Source organism: Canis lupus, chromosome X, assembly GCF_011100685.1.
Source record: "Canis lupus familiaris isolate Mischka breed German Shepherd chromosome X, alternate assembly UU_Cfam_GSD_1.0, whole genome shotgun sequence".
NCBI classification, from domain to species: domain Eukaryota; kingdom Metazoa; phylum Chordata; class Mammalia; order Carnivora; family Canidae; genus Canis; species Canis lupus.
Window position 1 is genome coordinate 16,223,514 of NC_049260.1, and position 23,010 is coordinate 16,246,523.

The window sequence follows — 23,010 nt, forward strand, 5'->3', positions numbered from 1 at the left end:
GGTAGGTCAATCTTTTTAAGTACTATATCCTTAGCCCCTAGCAAAATGCCTGGCACAAGTAGGTGCTCAATAATTATTTAGTAGGTGCTCAAATAAAAAAAAGTCTAACATCAGCCTAAGGCTAATAAGCAGGGCCTAAATTCAAACCCAAATCTGAATCTAAAACCCCTACTCAATAATGATATTTCTTAGAGTAAAAATGTTTTACTATTTTCAGATCTATAATTAGCATGTTATTTTTTCAAACAAGTCATTAAAAGTAATAAATGCAAAATAGTATTGAACATTTAATCACAGACAAACCACAAAACACAAAAGATATTTTGGAGACTATAACATTAAATGAACAAACACAAAACAGGAGGGGAAGCTTTAGCATTCTAGTATCAGCTAGCATAATGAACAAAATAAGGACAAAGCATTTGAAGTAATTTACATTAGATAGAGTAGATACTGAATTTTAGAATGTAAAAAGAATATAGGTTCATTTCAAGTATCTATGAAAAATTATAAAGAGTATGTCTAGACCATAAAGTAAATACAAAATTCTTCAAAGTAGGAATTGTACAGATCATATTTTCTGATTATGATAAAGAAAGTGAAGAAATAAACCCAAGGCACTCATTCAGAAATTAACATTCTTGTAAATAACTACTGGCTCAAGGAAATAACCACAGCCATCGCTTATGCAATGCTTATTTTGTTCAAAATACGATGTTAGCCTTGTTACATTTTTTTCTCTCAATTCATTCCAATTAATCATTAATAAACCATGAGATGGGTTATTTTGTACAGCAGAGAAGAAAAAATTGTTAATAACTTGTTCAAGATCACAGAACTCTTAGGTTTGCAGATAACTGAACCCAAGTCTGAATCCAAAGCTCATACTCCTAAAACAGAAATGCTGTTAGAATTCACGTATAGACATCTACCTTTGCTCATTTTTCTCTATAAAATAAAATTTTGTAATCAAAGGTAGAGAAAACTAGAGTTCCTCCATAACACAACATGTTCTGAAAGTGTCCATTTATTAAATACACTATTCTAAGAAGGTAATGGTTCATTTTTCTAACATATTGTTATTCAGACATGATACTTCAAATAGCATAATCTCCTAAAAAACAATCACTTTGAATATATTCACGCTCTCAAGAGGGCATGTAAAGAAGGAAGAAACTATAAAATTAGATAAACAAAGTAGTGAATATAAGGTAAATATGATTTGCCAGTAAACTTATTTCTAAAAAGCAGTGTGACTGTGGAAAAGTCACTATTTTCTGATACTTATCTGCAATCCAAAAGAGTTAGATGGAACCTTGGCCAGCATGGATTTGAAAATTTGCCACAGGTCTGTGGGCAAGTCCTTAAGCCTCTCTTGAGTTGTGGTTTCTTTATGCATAAAATATGTGGTTATCTAAGAGCTCTTGCAGCTTGAGAATGTTATAATCTTGTGACTTTAAGCCTTAAACTTAAAGGATTAAAGTTATTTAAGATTTTCTAGAGTTTTCACACCTGAGGAAATTATTGATTCTGTATTTAAAGCTGTTTTTATGTTCTTTTTTTCCTTTTTTTAAAGGAGAGTTTGTATGTGTGCACCTGTGAGCAGGGGAAGGGCAGAGAGGGAGAGAATCTTAAGCAGGCTCCACGCCCCAGAGCAGAGCCCAATGATTCGGGGCTCCATCTCACAACCCTGAGATCATGACCTGAGTAGAAATCAAGAGTCGACATTTAACTGACTGAGCCACCCAGGTGCACCTTTATGTTATTTCTGAGTCTAATTCCTTCTTTCCTGTCTGCATCCAAAATACACTTTTAGCCATCCTTCAGCAGTGCCTTTGTACCCAAATATAAACAAGGATAATGTCAAAGAATGATTGTGTAACTGTTGTCACCTGAAAGAGAAGTACTAAGAAAAAGAAAAAAAGACATTGTTTTTCTGTGCAGAGTAAGGAACCTAAAGCAATTTTATAATTTTCACAATCCAATTTTACTATTCTTTTAAGATTTTATTTTCAAGTAATTTCTACATCCAACATGAGGCTCAAACTTACAAATCCGAGATCAAGACCCAGCCAGGTGCCCCAAATTTTACTATTCTTATTTCACTAGTGTTGGTAACTCATTAAGTGTCAACATGTTTTTTTAAGCTCCTCTATCTATTCCCAAACCTATTCCTGCCTTCCTAATGCCTTCAAGTCCCAACTCAGTACTCTAATGGAGTTGGTAGTATTTTCCAAACCTGTGTGATGATCAGAATCACCTAAGATTCCTGGTAATGATACATTACCAGGTCTTATCCCAAACTGAATCAGAAATTCAGAAGCCCCATGGCCCCATGGCATTTCTTTCTCTTTTTTTTTAAGATTTTATTTATTTATTCATGAGAGACACAGGCAGAGACACAGGCAGAGGGAGAACCAGGCTCCATGCAAGAAGCCCGATGTGGGACTTCATCCCGGTACTCCAGGATCATGCCCTGAGCCGAAGGCAGGCGCCAAACCGCTGAGCCACCCAGCGATCCCCATGGCATTTCATTTCATTTTTTAAACAGGCACTTTAGATGATTCCTGTGATTAGACAAGTCTGGGAAATCACAATGTAGAGAAAACATCTTCGGCTTTGGAATCCAACATATTAAGCTTCAAAACCTGACTTTGCCCTTTATTATAGGTGTGATTTTGGGCAAGTTACTTAACATGAGCCTCAGTTTTCTAATCTATAAGATTTGGATACTAGTTATGCTGGAGGTTGTGGTAAAGCCCAGTGTCTTTGAGTGTTCAATGTTAGCTTCTCTTTCCTCCTGCTCGCCTTGCCAGAGGAAATGACAAATACAAATATGTGAGGGGATTCTGAGGAGTCTCTTATCTTAATGGGACCACTTCCATTTTGAAGGCTAAAAATTTTAGTACTAGGTAACTCTTTAATGCATTACTTGGGTTAGCTAATTTAAGAGTCTCAGGAATAAGTCTAATGATTTCTTCTGGTTTCCAGAGGCTTAATGGAGCCCTCCTATCTAAAACAGAAAAACCATGATGAAGGGCTTTAAAAGCCCAAGTTTTTGTTATGTGACTGTGGCAAAATGACCTGAATCTGTTTCCTCATTGATAAAAACAAGTGGTGCTTGAATGTTTGCTGACCTGAACCCAATATATGTCACCAATAATGTAATGGTTAACAATCACTTAAAGTTAGATACAGTCTTATCAACATTCTTATGAACAAAAAGAAGACCGCAATAACTTGTACGTAGTAAAATGAAACAGAATGGGATTTGCTCAAATACACAATAAATTAGAGCTTAACATCCAAGCAAAATTCCTATTTGTGTTTTATTAACTGTATCTTAATACAAAGTGTTTTAGACAAGCTTGGAGTTGAATTTACTTAGGAAATAATAATCCAAATTACTCATTAAAAATGTGTATGCGTATTTAAAAATTACCATAAGTATATATAAACACAACCTGGCATCAGGGTTTACTTCTGAAAAAACAGTCAAAGTTTCTAATTATAGCTCCATGATTAATTCTAGCTGCACATATATTAAGTATATTAAGATAATGCTATGCTATTATCACCATCAATAAGTTCATTTTACTAAAAATTGTTAGTATTAATTGTTCAGATAAACTATAAAATAACTAAAAGAAGCCTAAGAAACTTTTAAAAAACTAAACATCTGGGAACATTCAAGACAGAATGTTATCCTCAATTCTTAAAAAATAAACAATAAGGAAAAAAACAAGCCTTAACTCTTAAAGTAATTTAAAGAACAATAGCTTTTCTTCCAATTTATTCAAATTATTCTTTAATGCAACTAATTTTTAAATTTACTTCCTGCCCTTTGCTTATTACGTTAATTTCCAAAAATTTAATATTTACTACTTTGAATGAGATTTTTTCCATTACCATTTCTACCTAGAAAAGCTATTTATTGATTTCTGAATATATTTTTGCATAATACCACCTTATTAGACTATCAGTTTTAAAGAACCTTTTTAGTGACTTCCTTAGATTAAGTAGATGACTATAACATCTATGAATAGTAATTTTTTACTATTCTTTTGAATACTCTGATTTTCTTGACTAATTGTATTAGCAAACTCTTCTAGAGTATAAAATAGAGGTGAAAACAGCAGGCAGTTTTAATGAGATTGACTTAGTATGTCCCCATCAAGCATGACACTGGCTATTGGTCTGAGACTGTTTTTAAAGTCTCACATTAAAGACACCATTTTAATCCCATTTTACTGTTTTTAATTGAGAACAGACATTGAATTTTATCTAGTGCGGACTTTTTTTTAACTTTTAAGTAAAAAATGATTATAGATTCATAGGAGGTTGCAAAAGTAAAAGAGAGGTCCCATATACCTTTAATCCAGTGGTCACATCTTACATAACTTCCTGTCAAAACAAGGAAATTTATACTAGTACAAAGCCCAGACCTTATTCAGATTTCAATGGTTTTACAGGTTCTCATGTGTGTGTTCTATCCAATTTATCACATTATAGATTCCTGTGTTTACACCACTTATAAAGATACTAAACACTTAGTTCATCACCACCAGGATCTTATGTGCTCCCCCTTTATAACCACACCCACCTCCCTCCTGCTCTCTTTCTAACCCTGGTCTTGTCACCATTCTATAATTTTGTCATTTCAAGAATGTTTTGTTAATGGAATCACACAATATGTAACTTTACCCACTGAGTATGAATTCTCTTGAGATTCATCCAGATTGTTACATGTATCAATAATACATTCCTTTTAAGTTGCTGAGTAGCATTCCAGTGTGGATGTACCACAACTTATTTAACCATTCACCTACTGAATGACATTTGGTTTCTAAATTTTGGACATTACAAAATAGAGCTGCTATAAAAATTTGTGTACAGACATCAGTGTGAACATTACTTTTCATTTCTCTGGGATCAATGCCTTACATTTCTCTGGGATCAATGCCTTAGAGTATGACTGTTGGGTCATACGGTAAGTTTATGCTTAGTTTTAAAAGAAAGAGCCGAGCTATTTTCCAGAAAGGCTGTATCATTTTATACCCCCACTAGCAACGCATGAAATCTACAATGTCCACATCCTCACCAACATTCAGTATTCCCACTATTTTTTATTTTGGCTCTTCCAAAAGTCAAGGACTCATACCTCATGATGATTTTAATTTCCCTGATAGCTAACCATGCTGATATCTTTTCATATGCTTATTTGCTATCTATATATCCTCTTTGGTGAAATACCTATTCATCTCTTTTGTCAGATTTCTAAATGGATTGTTTGCCTTAAGTTACTGTTTAGAGTTCTTTATATAGTCTAAATACAAGCCCTGTCTCAGATACAGGTTTGCAAATATTTTTACCCATTCTGTAACCTACTTGTCTTTCCATTGCCTTAACAGGGTTGTTTTCATAGAGCAAATGTTTTGAATTTTGATAAAGTCTAATTTTTTTCTTTTATGGATAGTGTTTTTGGTGTTTGGTCTAAGAATTCTTCATTTAGCCCAATATCCTGAAGAGTTTCTTTGAGGTTTAAATTCTAAAAGTTTTATATTTTACATTTAAATCCATGATATTTTCCTGTTTGAGTTTTTTTGTGTGTGCATCTTTTTAGCAGACGTTTTCTCCTATTTTTTATTTTAAATCTACTACAGTTAACATACAGTGTTATATTAGTTTCAGGCATACAGTATAGTGATTCAACAATTCTACACGTTACTCGTTGCTCATCAAGGTAAGTATACTGTTAATTCCCCCATGATACATTTTCAATTAGTTTTTGTATAAGGTGTGAGGTTGAGGTGTTGCTTCACCCACGGATATGTAGTTGTTCCAAGCACCACTGCTGAAAAGCCCATTTATCCTTCTTCCATTGAATTGCTTTTGCATCTTTGATAAAAATCAACTGGCTGTACTTGTATGGGTCTATTTGTGTTCTATATTGAATTCACAACCCTGAGATCAAGACCTGAGCTGAGATCAAGAGTCAGACACTCAAAATGACTGAGCCATCCAGGCACCCCTCTGCGTTTATACCACAAAATACTACAGTTTTGATTACTGAAGCTATATAGTAAGTCTTAAAATTGGATCCTTCCACTTTATTTCTATATTAGATATTTTAGTTCCTTTATCTTTCCATATAACTTTCAGAATAAGCTCGTGTTAAACCTTTAGAAGAATTTGGGGAGAACTGACATCTTTAATATGTTGAGTCTTCAATCTATGAACACAGTACCCTTTCCATAGATTTTGACCTTTGATTTCTTTTATTGGCACTTTTAGTTTCAGCATACACATCCTATACATGTTTTGTTAGTTTTACACCTAAGTATTTTTTTTGAGCAATTACAAATGGTACTATGTTTTTCATTTCAGTTTTCATACATTCATTGCCAATATACAGAAATATAATTTATTCTTTTATTCTGTTCTTGTATCATATAACTTTTCTGAACTCATTTCTAGTTTTATGTAGATCGCTTGGGATTTACAAAATCACTTGTAAAAGTCTTATTTCTTCCTTTCCAATCTGTATGTCTTTTATTATTTCCTTTTCTTGCCTATTACACTGTTCAGAACTTCCAGGACTATGTTGAATAGCAGTAGTGAGAATGGACATTCTTGTCTTGTTCCTGATATTAAGGGGAAAGCATTCAGTCTTTCACCATTAAGTATGATGTGGGTTTTTTCTTTGTGTGTGTGTGTGTGTGTGTGTGTGTAAATATTCTTTAGCAAACTGATAAAGAATTCTTAGTTTGATGAGTTTTTACTATGAATGTTTAATTCAGTTTAATGCATTTTCTGCACTATCAATATAATGTGATTTTTCTTCCTTTTTAATATGGTGGACTATACGGACTGATTTTTTAAATACTGAACCAATCTTATATCCTTGGAATAAAATCCATTTCATCACAGTGTATAGTTCTTTTCATATGTTGCTTGATTTCTTTTGCTAGCATTTTGGGGATTCTGTGTTCACGTTCTTGAGGGATACTGGTCTATAGCTTTCTTTTCTGTACTGTCTTTAGGTCCTGGTTTCAGGACAATATTGGCCTCATAAAATGAATTATGAAGTATTTCCTCTTCTATTTTCTGGAAAAGACTGTGTATAATTCATATTGTTCCTTTACTCTTGATATTCCAGATCCTTCTTTTAAAATTTCCTTTCTGCTTGAAGAACTACCTGTGGTCATTCTTTCAGGATCTGCTATAGACAAATTCTCCTAGCCTTTCTTCATCTGAGACTGTTTTGAATGTACCTTCATTCCTGAATGATGTTTTTGCTGGGAATAGAATTCTGGGCTGATCTTTTTCTTTCAGCACTTGAAAAATGGTGCATTTCATCCTGGCTTCCATGGTTTCTAATGTAGGATCTGTTGTCATTTGAATCATTGTTCCCTTATATGTAGTAGCTCATTTCTCTTTAGCTGTATTCAAGATTCTCTGCTTTACTTTTAGTTTAAGCATTTTTTAAAAAATTGTGGTAAAATACAACATAAAATTTACCATCTTACTTTTTAGTGTACAGTTCAGTGTGTTAAATATATTTACACTGTTGTGCCACCAATATCCAAAACATTTTCATCTTGCAAAATTGAAACTCCATACCCATTAAACACGCTCTCATTTCCAAAGGCCTGATTCTGATTTGTCTGGGCATGGATTACTTTGGGTTTATCTTGTTTGGGGTTCAGTCAGTTTCTGCATCTGTAGATTTTGTCTCTTGCCAAATTGGGCAAGTATAGGCCATTATTTCTTCAGGTCCACTCTTTTTCTCCACTTTCTGGGACTATGACGACATGGATGTTAAATCTCTTGTTAATGTTCCCCAGGCTCCTAGGACTTTTTTTTTTTTTTTTTAATCGGCTCACTTTTCTCTGTTGTTCAAATTAGGTAATCTCTGTTGCTCTATCTTCAAATTTACGTTTTCCTGTTATCTTCACTTTTCTATTAAGCTCATGTATTGTTTATTTCAGGTACTGTATCTTTCAGCTCTAAAGTTTCCATATTCTGCTTTATATCTTTTGTTTTTCTAAGATAATTTTTTTAACTTGATTCAAATGTGTTTGTGATTGCTCATGGAAGCATTTTTATGATGGCTGCTTTAAAAACCTTGTCAGATAACTGCAACATCTGAAGCATCTTGGTGTTAGCATCTGTTGACTTTTTTCTCATTCATGTTGTGATTTTCTTGGTTTTTAGTACAGTGATCTTTAATTGCATAATGGACATCTTGGAGATAAAACTCTTGATCCTATTTAATCATTTTTTAGCAGGCAGTCTACTAGTTGAGATGTAGTATAAGGGCAGGGTGAATGTGTATGTTCAGCTTCCTGCTGGGTCCCACTGACACCACCCTGGTAAAAGTGGAGCAAGGACTCTTGCTTTTCTGAACAGGAGTGAGATGGAAGTTCAGCTCCATTCTTGGTACCAGTAAAAGTGGGGTACCACACCATTGCATTGCCTCTGAGTAGGGGTACAAGCTCAGTTCCCTGATGGATCACACTGACAACAGGGAGACAGCAGAGGGGCACCTGGGTGGCTCAGTGGTTTTGTATCTGCCTTTGGCTTGGGTTGTGATCCCAGGGTCCTGGGATTGAGCTCTGTATCAGGCTCCCCACAGGGAGCCTGCTTCTCTCTCTACCTATGTCTCTGCCTCTCTCCGTGTCTCTCATGAATAAATAAATAAAATCTTTAAAAAACAAAAGAAAGAAAGAAAAAAAGCAGAGGCTGACTCACACTGCTTTTTGCTGTAAGGTAGAATGGAAAGTTCAACTTCCTTAAGGGCCCAGCTAACAGGGAAGGGAAGAGGGGGAAGTAGAGTGCCAACCAGCCCTGCCATCCACCATTTTGTTCTGCCTTGTAGATGCCAGATGGAGGAGGGGGCTCAGCTACCCACTGGGCCCCAATGACATCAGGAAAGAAGGGAAGCAGAGTTGACTAGTCCACGTCCAACCACCTTGTTGATTTTAGATGAAGGTGTAGGCTCAGGGCAGGAGTGGGGACTACCCCTGCCTAATACCACCTTGTTAAATCTCATTGCTTCCAGATTGGGGTGGAGGCTCAACTGGCTCCTGGACCCCACTGATGGTACCTTAGTGAGAGAATCACTTCCTTCTGCAGGTAGTGGGATGGAGGGGGGACAGTGAGGGAAAATCAAATTCCTGACCAACCTGCCAAAACCACCCAGCAGGGGGAATCAAAGTGCTGTCTGCTTTTGCTAGGCAGGGAATGAGAGTTTAGGTCCTTGATCTGCCCAGCCAACATCACTGAGTGGAGGAATTCAAGCACTGCCACTTGCTTCTTTGGAGTAGGGTGGGATTTTTCTGGGGGTGTTTGGCTGCAGTAGGGCGGGGACTGCCAAAAAGATTTACTATTGTTAGGCTACCCTTTCCCCGATTCACTTGGCTAAAGAGAACAGGCTTTTCTTGGAGCCCCTTTTGTCTGTGCCTATTGGTGATTCAGGTCAGAGGCTTTTACAGGACCTGTCCAAGATATACGGGAGGCAATAAAAATAACCCAAGGAACTCACTATTTGTGTCATTCTTTGAGTCTCAAAGTCTGTAGGCAGTCTGCCTTCTTGTTTCCACCTTTCAGAGTGTTCCTGTACTTGAGGTGTTATGTTTAAGGGTTTTAGTTGTAAAAGAGGACCTAAGAGGAATGGGATTCCTTCAACTTGGGAGAACCAGAAATCTCCTCTAAGTGATTTTCATGTTGAAAATAACATTTATTTGCTTTGTGTGTGTATGTGTGTTTTAAAAGGAACTTTATTAGGTGTCGGGGTAATAATATTTACTTTCTAATCTTCCACATTATGCTTAAAAATGCACTATGGAAAACTGCTGTAACATTATAGATCATAATTTTCTTCTGAAGTTCCAATTATATCTATTTGTAACATTCCTGGCTAATTTAGCTTGCTTCATGTTATTTAACTGCCTGTCCACCTCAGTACTTTTAAACTATAATATTCCAAAGGAAATAATCATATTTCATTCATCATTACCTAGTAATATCCTCAACACACTCAAACAGCCAAGGGGAAAAGTTCACTTTAAAATTCATTTATGGGGCACCTGGGTGGCTTGGTTGAGCGTCTGCCGTCAGCTCAGGTCATGATCCCAGAGTCCTGGCGAGTCCCTGCTGAGCAGGGAGCCTGCTTCTTCCTCTCTCTCTCTGCCCCTACCCCCTGTTCATGCTATCTCTCACGTGCTCTTTCCCTCAAATAAAAAATAAATAAATTAAAAAAAAACTCCTTTATGAGCTCTTTTTAATAATCCAAAAGAAATCCTTTTTTTTAAAGTAGGCTCCATGCCCAATGTGGGGCTTGAACCCATGACCTTGAGATCAAGAGTCACATGTTCCACCACCAGCCAGCTAGGTACCCCAGGAAATCTTATTTTTAATTTGTCTGTGACATTTTTCTCTTTAAGTAACCTTCCTTACTGCTACCAACATCCATTGTAATAGTTATTCCTCTTGAATTATACCAATAACCAGGAGGAACTTGAAGGAAAGGAGGCAAGAAGGTTTTGTTTTGTATTTTCCTACTTCTTTAAATGAAACACCTGTACATCTCACTGAACCTAAGAAATGGATTCTTGGAAAAAAAATCATTTATCTATTGACTTATATTTAACTTTGGAGAGTCTAAACATACAGTTTTAATTGATCTTCAATTATTTCCTGTACTCTTGCTTTAAATAAGAAACTATAGAATAGTTTAACAACACTGAAGACTCTAATGAAAAATATCACTGCTTCAATAGTTGCTTTCTTGCCATAATTTTCTATAATTAACATTAACTCTTTGTTGTGTTCCTCTAGAAACTCTACTCTGGCTGGGAAAAGGGATGGTCCAGGTGATGAGGTAACATAAGATATCTCCAAAGAACATAGGGCTCTACTGATCCAGTTGGAAAACCAGAGTTCTAGGAAAAACTTTGAATTTATCACATATAAAAATAAAAAAAAACTTTTGAAAACACAGATTGAAACTAAGTTTTCTAAAGAACTATGTAGTCCCTGACTTATGATGGTTTGACTTATAATTTTTTGACTTTACAATGGTGCAAAAGTGATTTAACGTCATCTAGTAGAAACCACAATGAATTTTTATATTTTCCCTGGCTAGCAATAGGTGGTATGATACTCTCTCATGATGCTGGGCAGTGGTAAGGAATAGCACTCTTAGTCAGCCATGTGATCATGAGGATAAACAACCAATACACTTAAAGTCATTCTGTTTTTCACTTTCAGTACAGTATTAAATAAATTACAAGAGCTAGTCAACACTTTGTTATAAAATAGGCTTTGTGTTAGAGGATTTTGCCCAACTCTAGGCTAATATAAGTGCTCTGAGCATGTTAAAGGTAAGGTAGGCTAAGCTGTGACACTCAGTATGTTAGGTGCATTAAATGCATTTCCAACTTATGATGGAACATAATCCTATTTAACTCCAGGAAGGTCTGTATACAATATAACATAGACAAGGATCTTCTATTAACAGCATTAATGCAAAAACTCCATTTAAGTCTCCAAATCAGTAAAAAATAAGCACAAGAATTAATTATGTATACAAATAGACAACAGGCACATGAAAAGACCCTTAACACCCTTGGTTATTAGGGAAATGCAAATCAAAACCACAATGAGATACCACTGCTCACATACTATGATGGCTATAATGAAAAAGACAGTAACAAGTGTTGATGAGGATAAGGAGAAACTAGAATCCTCATACACTGCTGGTGGGAATGTAAAATGGTTCAAGGAATTTGGAAAACAATTTGTTGGTAATTCAAAAATATTAAACATAGACTTACCATATGACACAGAAATTCCACTCATAGGTACATACCCAAGAGAATAAAAAACATATGTTCACATAAAAACTTAATACAAAATATTCATTGCAGTATTATTTACCATAGCCAAAAAGTGGAAACAACCCCAATGTCCACGAACTGATAAATGGATAAACAAAATGTGGTGTATCTATACAGTAAAATATTAGCCATAAAAATGAAGCACTGATACATGATATAACATGGATGAACTTTGAAAACATTGTTAAATGAATGAGGTCAGACACAAAGTCCACATATTATATGATTCCATTAATATGAAATGTCCAGAATAAGTAATCTACAGAGAAAGTAGATTACTGGTTGCCAGGGGCTGGGGGAAGGAAGGAATAGGGATGACTGCTAATGAGTATGGGATTTATTTTTGGGCTGATGAAAATGTTCTGGAATTAGATAGTGGTGATGGTTGCAGAACCTTGTGAATATACTAAAACCCACTGAATTGTATACAAGAGTGAATTTTGTGGTATGTAAATCATATCTCAATTTTAAAAATGATTAATTAAGGCTATTTAACCTAAACAGGAAAAAAAAAACCACCAATGACCATGTAAACTTTAAGTTTCCTTTTTTTATACTGTAGCAAGATAACCGTAACTTTTTCAGGTTGACTCAGATCCTATTTTCTGACACTTTGAGGGAGTGTCAAATAGATTTTTCTAAAGAGATGCAAATATAAAGAGGTAATGATTTAATAAGCAGCAATTCAAAAACAGAACACAGTTACCCAAGCACACACCTGAGGACTACTTTATGAAGACTGTTAACTAGTATCTGGACAGTCCCCTCCCCTTTTCCAAATACTATAGTTTTTGTTTCAAATGTTCACATGTAAGACACCTGTTTAGAAATCCCAAAACATTATGTCATACAATGTTACAAACCCCATTTCTCAGGCCAGGTCACAAAAACCTATTTAACCCACAATGTATTTGGAGAGTAGAATCGATTTCATTTTCTAACTCTACCTATACATTCCCATAAAAATATCTTCTCAGGCAAACCACAGAGAAGCTTTCTCCCCTGTAGGAGATTACATCTAGAATGAGTCACTCACCTACATGCTGTTCTCAACTCAAGCATGGCAGTTTAGCAGAAGATCAGTGAAATTTGCAATCTGAGACTAGGGTTTGATTCCTGCCTCCTCTACGAACTAGTTGTGCAACCATGAGCAGCTTATTCAACCTTTCCAGGCTTTAGCTTCCCTATCTGTAGGTTGAGAAGAATTATGTCTACCTCATTCAAGTTGATATAGACGGTGTCTAGTTACAGAGGACATTCAGTAAATGCTAATCTACAAGATGTATCAATCCACTTTTCCAGTATTAATTAGCACAGCATAGTTAACAAAATGCAACATTTTTTGATAGCTAAATTTCCCCAGTCCTTGGTGTTATCATTGAATGAGAAATGTCACTAGAAAGCTAGCAAAAGTGTAGAAAGTGCAGAATGGTGATTTGAGGGGCACATACCATGTAATAGGGTTTATAAAAATCTTCAGGGTAGGTGAAGAACAAAACAAAGCTGGTTAAACATAATTTGAAAAAGCATAGTAAATATTCTTTCATTTAGAAAAAGCTTTAGCAGGCAGCCCTGGTGGCGCGGCGGCGGTTTAGCGCCGCCTGCAGCCCGGGGTGTGATCCTGGAGTCCTGGGATCAAGTCCCATGTGGGACTCCCTGCACGGAGCCTGCTTCTCCCTCTGCCTGTGTCTCTGTCTCTCTCTCTCTCTCTCTCTCTCTCTCTCTGTATCTTTCATGAATAAATAAATAAATAAATAAATAAATAAATAAATAAAATCTTAAAAAAAAAAAAGGAAACTAACGCACCACCACAGGCAAGATGGTGGTGGTGGTGTGGACTCTGACGACACCTAGCTCAGAGAAAAAAATTGTACAAAAAAAAAGAAAAAAGAAAGAAAGAAAAAGCTTTAGCCTATTAATTTCAAAATACAAATAACAAAGCAAAGCTGAAAAACACCAGTATAGGAAAAAAAGTTCAATTTGTACTAATCCTATAATCTAGAACTGTGCTGTTGAATGTGGCAGCCAATAGCCACAGGTGACTATTTAAATTTAAAATAGTTCAAATTAAATTTAAAGTTCAGTTCCTCAGCCACACTAGCCACGTTTCAAGTGCTCCATAGCCATGTGTGGCTAGTAGCTACTGAACAATGATGATCTAGAAGTTATGGGGTTTTTTTTAAGTTAATCTTTACTATTATTTTATCTTATTTTCAGGCTCCTAAATGTAAAAAATTAGAATATCTGAAGTTTTTAGTATAGATTCTACAAGATTTCTGGAGAGTTTTCTACCAAAACATTATATGTGAGACACACTTCAATCTATTATGTCAAAATCATCTTTTGCTTCAGGCTATCAATTTAACATCTGCTTCTAACACATATCAAATGACTGAACCAAGTTTCCTATAACAAGCTTTGTGGACCACAGGATTAGAGGCAAGCTCACAGAAATCTAGATGACCAGGTCAAGTTTGAAGATGAGATCATCATTATACAGAAGATTATAAAAATCAATTTACATGGTGGATTAAACATAACTAGTTTTTAAGGTATGTAATATACCATGGGTATATTAGTGAATATTGGGAAGCCTGACAAGTTATGCTACTGCTGTAATTCTATTTATACTAATAAAGGAAAAGAATGATAGGAAGTATAAAAGCGCTTTTGGATTTACACACAAATATAGGGTAGCTAACAGTCAGGAAACTAGCACTATTTCATGGGGAAAAAAACCCTCCAAAGACCATGTGGAGACCTGACTCCAGGTGGGGCAGTAGGCTAGCTTTCTGTTTTGTAGGCCTGTTCTTTAGTTTATTCACATTCCTTTCTAGTTGATACTTTCCAGAAAGGAAGGTAAATACGCAGAATAGGTAATGCCAGTAATTGAGCCATTTGGTCACTCTATGTTGAAGCATAAAACACTGTTATTAATAGGTAGTATGTCCAAACACCCTTGGCCCCAGAGGTATGTGTATACAATGAGCAGAGATCACAAAAACGGTGAGGATGCTCTTTTACATTATTTGGTAAGCTGTGAGTGTAAACTGTTTTTTAAGATGGAGTAACAAGGTTCCCAAGTTAAAAATGACTATCAAAATATCAGTAATCCTAGATATTTTCTAGTAACTGTGAGTTAGAAGCGATTAATTTAAAAAGGAGAGTGGGAGAGATAGGCAGATTGATGGCAACATAAAGTTTCCAAATGATAAAAGAGTTTTTAAAAATAATGAATTTGAGATATAAATTACAGAGCAAGTCAATGTACAGGCCACTTAACAGAGGCAATTAGCTTGATATTAAGGTAGAATATGACCATTAATTTTCAGAATATGGGATAAAAAGTTTAAGTTATTTTAAATTTTCATTTAAATCATATTTAGGGGGATCCCTGGGTGGCGCAGCGGATTAGCGCCTGCCTTTGGCCCAGGGCGCGATCCTGGAGACCCGGGATCGAATCCCACGTCGGGCTCCCAGTACATGGAGCCTGCTTCTCCCTCTGCCTGTGTCTCTGCCTCTCTCTCTCTCGCTCTCTCTCTCTCTCTGACTATCATAAATAAATAAAAATTAAAAAAAATAAATAAATCATATTTAGGGGCACCTGGGTGGCTCAGTTGGTTAAGCGTCTGCCTTCAGCTCAAGTCATGATCCCAGAGTCCTGGGATCCAGCCCTCTTGTTGGGCTCCCTGCTCAGTGGGGAGTCTGTTTCTCCCTTATCCTCTGCCCCTTCCCTCTCCCCCCAGTTCATGCTCTCTCTTGTTCTGCTGTCTCTCAAATAAATGTTAAAAAAATAAATTTTTATATTTAAATGTCTAGTCCATTATAAGATGGAGAATTGGGGGATCCCTGGGTGGCTCAGCGGTTTGGTGCCTGCCTTTGGCCCAGGGCATGATCCTGGAGTTCCGGGATCAAGTCCCACATCCGGCTCCCTGCATGGAGCCTGCTTTTCCCTCTGCTTGGGTCTCTGCCTCTCTCTCTCTGTCTCTCATGAATAAATAAATAAAATCTTAAAAAAAAGATGGAGAATTGTACAATTTAAAAGATTTCAATTCAAAATGAAAAACTCTTGACATAAAAAAAAGCTTTGATACAATTAAACATAACAGCTCATTTGCAGGCAATACTGGATCATGTTACTATAGTTATCAGTGTCCAAACTGTTCTGCAAAGCACTTGTGTCCTTTGAGACTTCAATAGATGGTTGAAAAAAAGGGTTTTGACATGAAGTCTCAAATGATGTGGGCTATATCTTTTTTGCAGATTCAGCATGTACAAATATCATCTTAAAAGTTCTAAGAAGTTATGAGGTAAAGACATTGGCCAAATACTATTTACCTCTATAACTGCCACATGTATTTGATTATGTTACACTCCTTTGTTTCGTTTTTGTTTTTGCATGACAGAGATGGTTGCTGGGGCATAGATACATCTTTAACATTTCCAGAGACTTCTCAGTTAAAAATACTGTATATCATATTTCAAGTTCTTTAAGTACAAATACCACATAAAAGACCAAATCCAAAGGATTTTATTTCTAGACAGGAAAACCCAGTTACTTGTGGCATATTCAAATAACCAAAACAAATGTATTTAGAGTAATGGGGAGGGAGGTGTGACATATTAATTTCTGTCCCTAAAAGTGAAATTAATAGGACTTATCCTAAAATATAAAAAGGTGTGCACATTTTGTTTTGGTATATTTTAGAGAAAGTAAGTTAAAATTCTACTTATTAACACTATATATTGACTTTATCCATGTCTTCAAGGACATACTTCCTTCAAGAAGTTGACATCTAGGATACACCAGCTTTCACCAATCGTAAGACACTATCATGTGTAAAATATACTATTATATATCCCTAAGGGGAAAGAAACACTGCAAATTAAACAATCGCATGCCATGGACTGTGAGATGCCTTCCAATTTGACCAATGTCGAAATGTGAACATTAACTTTGCTTTCTTCCTTCTTCCACACATATTCTTCAAACGTTCTTTGTCTTTCCCCTTTAAAGATGATATTGAAGAGGGGAACAATATAAAAAGGGACAGATTCAAGAGATTCGCATTTACCTTATCCTTATAATTATATTCAGATATAATAATGGCTGTTTAAACAGATCAATCAAACAAATCACTTTTAATTGTTCTGCTTGATTCAGAAAAAATTACCCCAGAGGAAAAACACAGAACTTCCTCACACAATTCTGTTAGACAGATTCATTATATTATTTATTAGACACTTAAACCATGCACTGAACCACATACTTTATATATATTATCATTTCACTTAATTCTCACCACAACCCTATGAGGTAGGTATTATTTCATCCCTATCTTACAGATTAGAATGTTGAAGCATAGAGACATTAACCAATTTGCATAAGATCACTAAATTATTAAGTGGCAGAGCCAGGACTCAAACCCAGGTCTTTATGGCTCCAACACTTTGCCATACATCCAAATTATCTTACAAAGTACCTTCTAAATTTTAAGGAGGTAAGTAAAACTGAAATATTGAATTGCTAGTAACTAATGTGTTGGCTTAAAATAGGCCAAATGTATAAAATAATAGTTGTCTTAAATGGATACATTTTATCCTCAATCTGTTTCAGAAAACTAACATTTACAGTTGTTTTATCTTTGTTTTTATGCTACTTGGTATTAAATTGATAAGCTGGAATATGTGAGATCTGCTAATTGTTCCAGATTAGTGACACAGGAAACTAGCAAATCTGAAGTGGGGTAGAAGAAGACATTTAATGCCAAATATAAAACTGCAGTTGGTTGTTTTTATTTTCTATTATGTGAATTGGGGAATTGCATGTATAATATAGATTTGCACAATTGCATTCCAATGCTTTAAAACTTGTTATCCATCAAAACACATAAACAACTGAGCTCTATAACACTCATGCATTACCAAGGGACCACCAAAATGTCACTGTTGTACACTGTAATCTGGATCACTGGGTCTAAAGCATCCAGTCTGCACTGGGAAACTGGCGCCCTTGACATCACCCAACATTCACAGCCTGCTATATCACATGTCCCTGAGTATGGAACTCTAGAGCAAATCTTGTCAATGATCACAATGATATGAATTTTTTAGTGTGTGATAAATTTTTAAAAAAATCTTTACAATTCTGCAATTCAGACTTTCGATAAATGATCTACTATATTTTTTTATCTATAATTTACCAATTATCATGTCCTTGGTCAAGAGTGCACATCCCAATTATGCCAGTCTCCTTAAATAAAAATAGGATATACTCATTTTAATTTCCAGAAACATACTAAAGAAAAGGCAAAGTCTGCCTATACTTGTTTCTTTAGGTTTATCTCTTTATCTTAAAATTTAAATGTACCAAAGAAGTTTCACATTTTGGATCAATCCAATTAGTATAGGAAGAGCTGCAAAAAAAGCAAACTTTCCTAAATTTTAGTTGAACAAAAACTGACATCTTATAATATCATAATCACTGAAAACAATGAAGTGCTCAGTAATGTGTCACAGTTACTATTGACAGTTGACATGTAACAATACCTGTCCTCTCCTCAGATCTTCACTTGGGGGAAAGAAAAAAACCTGAAAGGTGATAGAAATGAAACAGGAAAAGGAAAAGAAACTTAATAAAACATTTTTCAAAATCAATGATCATACTTCAATAGAATGTATTTCCCTACAGATAAAAATAAGAAACCTAATATCAATATAGTAGAAATACTCCAGAATCCAATACAATCTTTGAAGATAAAAATGGATGCACATTCACTGAAGATGGTTTCCAACACAAGGGTCTCATTTTTTATAAAGAAAATATTTATATAATTAATATTTTAATGCATTATGGGTACTTGCTATTTAAAACAATTCAAGGTGGCTATTTTTATACAGCACATTTCTATAAAGCAAAAATAACCTTAAGTATATTAAGGCTAAATTAATTAAAATTGTTCTTATTTACATTTACTATCATTTATCCTTTATTGAAAACTTAGAAAAAGTGTCACTTTAGGTCAGGCTTATGATCTAGTAAATGTTATCTCTGACAGCAGTGGCAAGGAATTTACAGAATAGTCACAATTCCTTGATATCTGTCTCCTAAACCGTCAGACACTCAAAAACATACTAGCATCTTTAAATAACTCACTAAAGAGTTGTGAATTCACCTAGACTATTTAGGACACTATTTTGTTTTTAATCTTGTACTAACCTTGACTGCTTACATAGTACTTCCTTTATTATCCTAAATTTGCTTCTTTAAACATTTGGCCTAGTTCTAGCCTATCATGTTATGACCCATGTTTGAGTTAACCACAAGGGTTTTTTTGTTTTGAGCACCATGAGACCCATGTGAGGTCTTAAAAGCAGGAAGGCTATGTAAAGGAATGAAGAAACTGCCTTGTATTTTCGGTGAGGTACTCAGGTTTTTAAGATTGCTCATATTTCAATGTAAGATTAAAATGATTAGAACAGAAGTAACATTGATAATCACCCTATTCCTGACCATCATAATTCACTCAGTGGATGTCTATTGGATTCATAATATACATGTGCCAGGCACTGTGTTAAGTGCTGAGAATACAAAGGAAAAAAAGGCTCTCCTTTCAAGATTTTACAATCTACTAGGAATCAGACCACAAATGTAAATCTCTATAGAGACCAACCCTGACACCTTTTAGCCCAGAAAGAAAAAATTTCGATGAATTTACTCAAGTAAATATCTTTCAAAAAATGACTTTATTCTGGTAAAATATAATTACTTTCTATTAAGAACTTACTGGGGGAGGAGATGGCATAATAGCAGACATAATATTAAGTTCAATATTAGACTTCTGAATGAAAATTCTCAACCTTTTCCTTGCTGGCTTCAATTTCCAAAATTGTATCAGAAGTAATTTACTTGAAACAGATGAACCACCAAAGGCAACAAAATATCTAAAGGCCATTAAAAAATCTTTAAAAAATTAATCTAGGCAACTCCAGCTCCCTGTGACATATCTTATGCCAGAATATCAAGAAAATTCTTTGAAAATGGCAAGTTGTGGAATCCTATCTGCCAGGTTCTGGAAACCATGACAGTAACTGAAATAACTAGGCTTTAACAAGTGCGATCGCTTATAATACCGTAACTGTTTCTGAAAAATACATGACCTCCAACTACTGGCTTATTTATTTATACCCTGAATTTTTCCACAAAGGATCTGAAGCAGCTACCTTAATATAAAGCAAAGCACATGAATTATACCCACTCGGCTTTGAGTTATGGCTCTGTCGTTTACTATTTATAATCTTTGTGCCCTTAACTTCAGATATTCCGTTTCTTAATCTGTAATAATGAGGATCACAACCCTACTCTGTTGGGTCATAGGAAGGATAAAATGAAATAGCATGTACCACAGTATCTGGCATATAGTAAGTGCTAAATAAATATCAGTTTTGTGCCTTCCTTATCCAAATGTATGCTATGTAGAAAAAAGATAAGGTGGAATTTTAAATGATTTTTTAACACATTGATACGTGCCAAGCAGAAATGTGGACTGATTATGAGTTGCAAATGTTACCGTTTGCATGTAACAATCAGGCTCAAAGCAATTCAATTTCTTTTCACAAGGTCAGCACTTTGAGAACATATTTTATAAAGCTTTTAGCTATATTACTCAATGCAAATAAATCTGAAGGAAAAAATGAATGAAAAGAGTCTGTTTGCATACTAATTTCCATACTATCCATTCAAAGGATGATAAAACATTTTAAATTCAATTTCCTTATAATACATCGATAGTATTAAACAGGCTAACAAAAATTTAAATGTAATCCTGCTAGTCTTAAAAACGTGATTTCCTTTTTAAAAATATTTAGAAAACATCTATCAATATCTTTTCCATTGAAGAGCAGCGTTTAGCTTAGATTTTAAAAATATGATCCAAGTCACAAAATACTAAGTACCAGCCGTAAGCACTATTACAACTCTGCTCACGTTAAGGAGAGCAAGTAAACATTTTATACAGCAGTGGGTGGAGGTGACTAGGAAAAAATTGAAAAGCAATTTGAACTGACTCCCCTCCCCCTCCATTATACCCGAGAATGCAAGTGTCCCGCATCTCAGATCAAACTGAGCCTCGGTCTTACTGACGTAACCAGTAACCCTATCCACCTCTCACACTGCGGAGGCCGGCAGGGCAGCGGCTGCCGCCAAGTACACCACTCATCAGAGCCTGCCCCATTCCACCCCCGCGTTTCAGTCATGCTTTCCAGAAATGGGGTCACTCACTAACTATTACACACACGCAGGCTATCATCCTGTAATCCCCCAAAGTCCGCTGCGGGGATAGAAGATAGCAAAAAGTCAAGAAGGGAGAATCACAGACGTGCCACCATCAGGAATTGATTTTCCACTTCGGAGAGGAGCGCTGATGCCCTGGAATGGGTCTTGTCTGGATTATTTTCGCAGACCCCGAGTTGGTTCTGGGACAGGGACGGCTGCGAAAGCTCGATGCTAGGCTGTGTCCGGGGAAATTGTTTTGCCGTGTTTGGGTATATTGTTTTGGGTTTTTGGCACTCGGTTAGGTGTCTCAGGGACCGTCATCGAATAGATCCCGGGCGAAGAAAACCTGAAAGCCCTTTAGGGCGGCTAATGATCGCCTTGAACATCACCCTCTCACCTCCATGGACAGGAAACTCAAGTTAAAGCTCCTAGGGACTGGGGTCCTCGAGCTCAGCGACCTCAGAAATGGGGGAGGGGGGTGGATCTCAGGCTTCCACTTTCTCCTTTGCACCAGCAGAAACCGCTGCGGCAGACAGACTGGGGGGAAGGCAAAAACCCTTGGCTGTCCTGTACCCCTTACCCGAAGCCCCCACAGGTCGCCAGTCCTGCCTTGGGCCGTTCTGGCCCCTGCGCGCCCGACTCACAGCACCAACTCCCTCCCCTGGCCGGACTCGGGAGTCCCTGCTTCCCAGCGAACCCAATCCATACCCCTCCCTTACACTCCAAAGTCGCCAGGGTCCAGGGAAGCCCCCAAGCAGGCAGGGCCAAACTTCCCAACTCCTCTTCGGCCCCCGCTCCGCTTCCCGGTCCCCCCACGCAAAGTTGATTAAAATCAGCTTCTTGCAAAGCCCCAGCGCCCACTCCAAACCCTACGCGCCACCACACCACAGCCCCCCGAGCGAGGGAGGGGAGGTGAGGGTGCGGGTGGAAGAGAAGGGCAAATAGACCAACCCCAACTACCCAAACCGGAATCCCAGACCGAGGGGAGACGCGAGCAGCAGAGGAAGGGGCCAAGTGGCCAGCTCCAGGGAGGGGAGCTGGCCGGCGGGGGCGAGGGGAGGGGCGCGCCAGCCCCCGGCCGCCCGGCGGCACTCACCTCAGCGCTGTCGGACGGGCTCTCCACAGCCATCTTCTGCCACGGGTCCGCCAGCTGCGCCAGCGGCATCTTCCCCCCCGGCCCGCCGCCTTCACCGCCTCCTCCCTCCCCGCCCGCCCCGCGGCCGGCCCCGCTCTGTCGCCGCCCGAGCCCCACGACAGCAGCAGCGGCGGCGGCAGCAGCAGCAGCACCAGCGCCGGCTGCCCGGGAGAGGGCTCGGCGCCGACACCGACCCTCGAACGCCGCGCGCCTGGCTGGAGATGTCCGCGCGCCGAGCGAGAGCCTCGCGCCGCTGCCGGGCACCGGGTCTCGCCCCTTTCTTCCTCTCCTCCTTCCGCCGCCGGGACTACAGCTCCGCCCCCCCCGCCGGTTCCCGCGCCCGCTCCCAGCAGAACAGCGGCGGCCGCGCGCTCCCCCACTTCCGCTCACAACATGGCGCCTAAGCGATACCTGTCTCTCAGAGCGAGGCTCGGCCGCCGCCGCCACCGCCGCGCGCACCCGGGGGCGGGGCTTGGGAAGACACGCCCCCGGCCGCCGCGCTTCGCTCCTCCCTCCTTCCTCGCCCCAACCTCAGCTTCTGGGCCTCGCCTACTTTCAGGAAGGGCGAGCCGGAGAGATCTGGGGGCGTCGGCGGGCGGCAGGGGAAAGAAAAGGGGAAGGGCAATGAAAGCTAAAGGCTGGGAGCCCTAGGCTAAGGGTCCGAGCAGGTCGGAGGCTACTTAAGGATGTAGAGAACA

General features: G+C 37.7%; 1 protein-coding gene across 8 annotated transcripts in view; it reads right to left on the reverse strand.

Annotated features, from left to right (window-relative positions):
• The window catches only part of RPS6KA3 (ribosomal protein S6 kinase A3), a 112,558-nt gene extending 89,790 nt beyond the window's left edge, over window positions 1-22,768 (reverse strand). For 2 of the 8 annotated variants that reach the window (XM_038587036.1, XM_038587035.1), the window contains exons 1-2: window positions 22,274-22,357; window positions 18,453-18,494 (exon numbers count right to left, since the gene is read on the reverse strand). In XM_038587036.1, the coding sequence (XP_038442964.1) occupies window positions 18,453-18,494; window positions 22,274-22,342 (111 nt within the window). In that variant the 5' untranslated portion in view covers window positions 22,343-22,357. Of the gene's footprint in view, window positions 1-18,452; window positions 18,495-22,273; window positions 22,605-22,723 lie in introns of those variants that run through there. The other 6 variants (XM_038587039.1, XM_038587040.1, XM_038587043.1 and 3 more) reach the window with 5 other exon arrangements.
• Between the last annotated feature and the right edge of the window lie 242 nt (window positions 22,769-23,010).